The following is a 5,054-nucleotide window of genomic DNA, read 5'->3' as shown; positions in this document are numbered from 1 at the left end:
AAGATTAAAAGCAATATAGTTAGTCCTTAGTACGTTGTGTATCATTGACTACTTCAACATCATCCACTGGAGATCAATTGACTTTTTTAGCATCCCGGAACGGACAATCATTTGACTGTAGAAAAGTATAAAGTGATTAGCAATGAAGCCATTTCTGTATCAAAAGAGTACTACTTTCCCTGGTGGAAGTATCAAAATTAATTGCCGCAAAAAAATTGTTTTTTTTTTGTTGTAAAACGCTGATTTTCATTTGATAAATATTTATCTATAAAATAAATGATAAATGTACCATATAAACCACGCAATATACTAATGAAATAATAGTTTTAATACAGACTTCGATTACCAGCAACTTCCAATAGATTACCAACTTTTCAATTAAATAATTAGGTGCCTTCCGGTCTATGATAATGATAATATTAGATTTTATCCACATAGACTACTGTTAACTGTTTTCTATAAATACACAATCACTCGTTGTACAACATACTTTGTATACTTTTAACTTGATCTACGATAAATCTTTTTCAGTGTTTCCTGAAACACGGGGTTCATAAAAGCATAAATACATGGATTGGCGACATTGTAACTAAAGTACATATAAAATATTACAATATTAGGCGGAATAAATTTATGAGCCATTAACCACGCGGGTAAAAACGCAATGACAAACACAACAGTTACAGTAAACAACATAATGGCTGTTTTAATATTGGCTGTTCGGGTTTCATCACGAAGCTTGTCAGCATCGAACATAAATGATGATGTCCGACGAATATCGTTGTTTTTATTTTGGTCTACTTTTAACGTATTATTTTCTTCATGAAGAGAATCCTTAGATTTCAGATGTGGGTGTTCATCATCGTTGCCGTTCAACAAAGTCATCCTGGTTCCTTCAAAAGCTTGTTCTCCATTCATGTAAGTACACAAAACTAATTTTTGTTGAAGTTTTTTAGACCTTCTCAATTGTATAAACCTCAAGATTAAGCCATAAAGAATAGCTACAACGACAAGGCACACGACGAAAAGAACAGAATAAACTTTTTGATACACATATAGAAAGTTTAAATCCAGCACTAGACTGTTCGGTAAACATGTTCCAATGTAGACAACCTGGTCCTGGTCACCCAATGATGTAACTGTGTGACTTACGTTGCGTTTCTTAAGATATTCCATAATAAACGACATTACTGACTGACTGACATCATCTGAAGATACAGGTTCGTCAGCCATTGGTCTCCAGTCCATAAATTTGCTTCCGATTCCGTCCAACTTTGAATCCGAAAATGACAATGTTGGGATGGAGGCTCTTCTGTATACTCCATAAGACAAACATGTGATAATGCCAAGAGTACAGGCAAATATTGTGAGGCACAAAATCACCATTTTCATTCTGAAAGGGGTCACGATTCGTCGCAATGGATGACAGATGCAAAAATAACGATCAAAGGCAATTGCGACCATGATAAATGCTGATAATGGCACTTTGGATGTAATAAGGAACTGATACAGTTTACAGATTCCGTCAAACCTGACGTCGTAACGCAGGTATTCTACGACCACAGTAAATGGAATAATAACTGTACATGTAAATAAATCAATAACAGACATGTATAAAATAAATATTTGTGCTGTCGTTTTGTCTCTAACTTTATAAAAAACGAACGTGGCCAAAGAATTTCCAATGGATCCCAAAATGGCAAATATTGATAACATGATAGTCAGAGTTAATGTTTCCGTGTTGAGACTTGGTGAATAATGAAGAAAGGTATTATTAAACATGGTTACAGCCATTGAATTACAACATCTAATACCGTCAACCTGAAATATAGAAAGAAAAACAATTAATGGCATGGATAATATTATTTCATTTTTATTCAGAAAAATATTTAGTCATCACTATATCAATTGTCCAAAGTCTGATTAGAATTCATGTGTAGATGTCTCATTCCATTTATTCTTTGTTTTCTCCGTTAAACAATGATTACTATCATTATTAACATTGATGGACAGAACAAGAATGATTATAAAATGTTTATAGAAATTGATAAATCTGTTCCCAAAGGATAATTTTTGTAAAGGTAAAGCAGTTGTCGCATACTCTACTTTTTGAAAATGAAAATTCCATGTAAAAAAATAGCTTGCGATGCGACCCACTGGCAGCTGTCAGAAATGATAAAACAGTCTTTAGTGACTAAAGTACGAATTTTCTCATATTGAAGAAATTATTTATGCTGAATAATTCCACAAATTTTTTAAAAATCAATATCAATAACCCAAATACAACAAACAATTAAATCACACAGCTCTAATCAAGGGCAAAAAACAACTTTTGACGCGTGTTTACAAAGTCAAGGGCAATAACTAAAAAAAGGTTCATCAAAAATATCTCGTTAGAACTTGTCGAGATCTTATCAATTTCAATGATCACACCAAGTTTCATCAAAATCGGCTGAAAACTGTAGCTTCTATTGTGCTGACAAACAAATTTTGACGCGTATTTCGTAAGTTAATGGCAATAACTCAAAAACATTTCATCGAAAATGCGCCAAGTTAGAACTTGTCCGAAATCTTATCAATTTCAACGATCACATCAAGTTTCATCAGAATCGGTTAAAAACTGTAGCTTCAATCCTGCTCACGAACTATTTTTAACCAATTTCAACACGTTTTAACAAAGTCAAGGGCAATAACTCAAAAAATTGTTCATCGAAAATGCGTCAAGTTAGAACTTGTCCGAGATCTTATCAATTCCAATGATCACACCAAGTTTCATCAGAATCAGTTGAAATCTGTAGCTTCAATCCTGCTCACAAACTATTTTTAACAAATTTTGACGTGTTTTTACAAAGTCAAGGGCAATAACTCAAAAACCGTTCATCAAAAATGCGTCAAGTTAGAACTTGTCCGAGATCGTATCAATTCCAATGATCACACCAAGTTTCATCAGAATCGGTTGAAAACTGTAGCTTCAATCCTGCTCACGAACTATTTTAAACAAATTTCGACGCGTTTTAACAAAGTCAAGGGCAATAACTCAAAAACCGTTTATCGAAAATGCATCAAGTTAGAACTTGTCCCAGATCTTTTCAATTCCAAAGATCACACCAAGTTTCATCAGAATCGGTTGAAAACTGTAGCTTCAATCCTGCTCACGAACTATTTTTAACAAATTTCGACGCGTTTTAACAAAGTCAAGGGCAATAACTCAAAAACCGTTCATCGAAAATGCGTCAAGTTAGAACTTGTCCGAGATCTTATGAATTCCGATGATCACACCAAGTTTCATCAGAATCGGATTAAAACTGTAGCTTCAATCCTGCTCACGAACAATTTTTAACAAATTTCAAGGCGTTCTAAGTCAAGGGCAATATCTCAAAAAACGTTCATCGAAAATATGTCAAATTCGAACTTGACCGAGATCTTATCAATCTAAAGCATCACACCAAATTTTATCAAAATCAGATATAAACTGGAGTCTCTATAGTGCTCACAAGAAATGTTGACGGACGGACCGACGGACGGACCGACGGACAGGGGAGACGACAATATACGACCACATATTCATGTGGGCGTATAAAAAGCACGCTGGTTGTGACTCTCGATGCATAAAACTATGGATTAGATGGCAATTGGATCCTTCCACAAAAAAATTTAGACCTGCATTCAATGAGATTGCAACCGCCAGTCTAAGAATAAATCACTTTAGAGATAATGTTACATGTCAGGATCCGTTCTATAAAATATAATGTTGTAATATTATATATTATAATACTTGGATAATGTATGTTATATAAATGCCTTATATACCGTAGTTTTGCGCATCTGAATCCAGCTACTAAATAAAAATTGTGAAACATTGCCGCAATAAATTTCATTTATTTTATAATCAAATTATTTTGTGAATATAGGTCAAATTAACAAATTATAGTCTGCAAAGAAAAAACGATAAGTTTAATTCAAAGAAAATGAAAAGATCATCCTAAGGTTTCTAGACAAATGATTGTCAGGGCAGACAGAAATAAATTGATACGATTTCTTAAGCTATATTCTTTCGACCTTTTCCAATTTCCTTTTGCATTTAGAAGTCTTCAGATAAACTAATACGTTGTAGATAAAAAGGATTATAAAGAATTTGTCTAGATTAATATTATTGAGACTCCATTACGCCAATAAACATCTTCCTACAGCAAAAACATGTCTTATGGTTCGGTAGCATGGACTGAGAAAATAAAATATTGCTGTTCTGTGTAGGCCTATCATGACAGGTCTTTTATTAATTGCTAACATGGTTTTTGCATATCGTGTCTTGGAACGTATGAAATCTGACAATGGTATTAAAATATTTGCTGTACGTGACCAGAGTATATAATGCTGAATTATTTCAAAGGGCATTTTGAGTATTTTCTTAAATAAATATGTAAAATACAGGCAACGTATATAACACTTCGAATAACAACATACTACAGGCAGTCTTCTTCCACCGAAACATTAATCACAGAGGCATCATTTGTTCAACCTTAACACTCTAAATAAGGTTCCATGACCATAACCAACTTGAATCCAATTTTATCAGCTGTCGGATTTGATGGAATGATTTTATACTATCCTTCTTATGTATTATTTTTTTAAACATAAATCAATACAATATACCTCAATCACATCCATTACATGATACTCTGATATTGCGTTAAAAAAAACGTTATTATGATCGTAGAATATCTTGAACTTTTCACTACCAACAATTGCAATAGCAGAAATCTATAATTAAATGTCAACCTGCTGCAAATGCTGGTTATAAAATTTAAAAAAATGTTTTGTTTCACGTCTTCAGTGGCGAAGCCAGGTTTACGTCCCCGGGGGGTGAGGGTGGGGGAGAGATATCTGAGGTTGCCCGATTTTCTAACTTAGTTATGAGAGTTTTGCAAACTCCTCGAGAGAAACACTATTGTTATTGTTGTTAACTTGTTAGGTGAAACCTTACCGAACTATCTTAATTTAAGACAATTCGGGCACAGATTTCATTTTTAACAAATATTGTATGTCATACAATA

The 5,054-nt window shown here is 33.5% G+C and overlaps 1 protein-coding gene across 1 annotated transcript; it reads right to left on the bottom strand.

Moving 5' to 3' along the window:
- Positions 1-501: 501 nt before the first annotated feature.
- Positions 502-4,668, bottom strand: LOTGIDRAFT_158556 (hypothetical protein; the record flags this gene model as incomplete). The annotated part of the gene is made up of 2 exons (XM_009051709.1): positions 502-1,821; positions 4,654-4,668. The coding sequence occupies 2 exons, from the start codon at positions 4,666-4,668 to the stop codon at positions 502-504; spliced, it is 1,335 nt and encodes a 444-aa protein (XP_009049957.1).
- Between the last annotated feature and the right edge of the window lie 386 nt (positions 4,669-5,054).

The sequence above is a fragment of the Lottia gigantea genome (assembly GCF_000327385.1).
Source record: "Lottia gigantea unplaced genomic scaffold LOTGIsca_17, whole genome shotgun sequence".
NCBI classification, from domain to species: Eukaryota; Metazoa; Mollusca; class Gastropoda; family Lottiidae; genus Lottia; species Lottia gigantea.
Note: the sequence above shows the minus strand (reverse complement) of the source record. Positions and strands in the feature narration are given on the sequence as shown.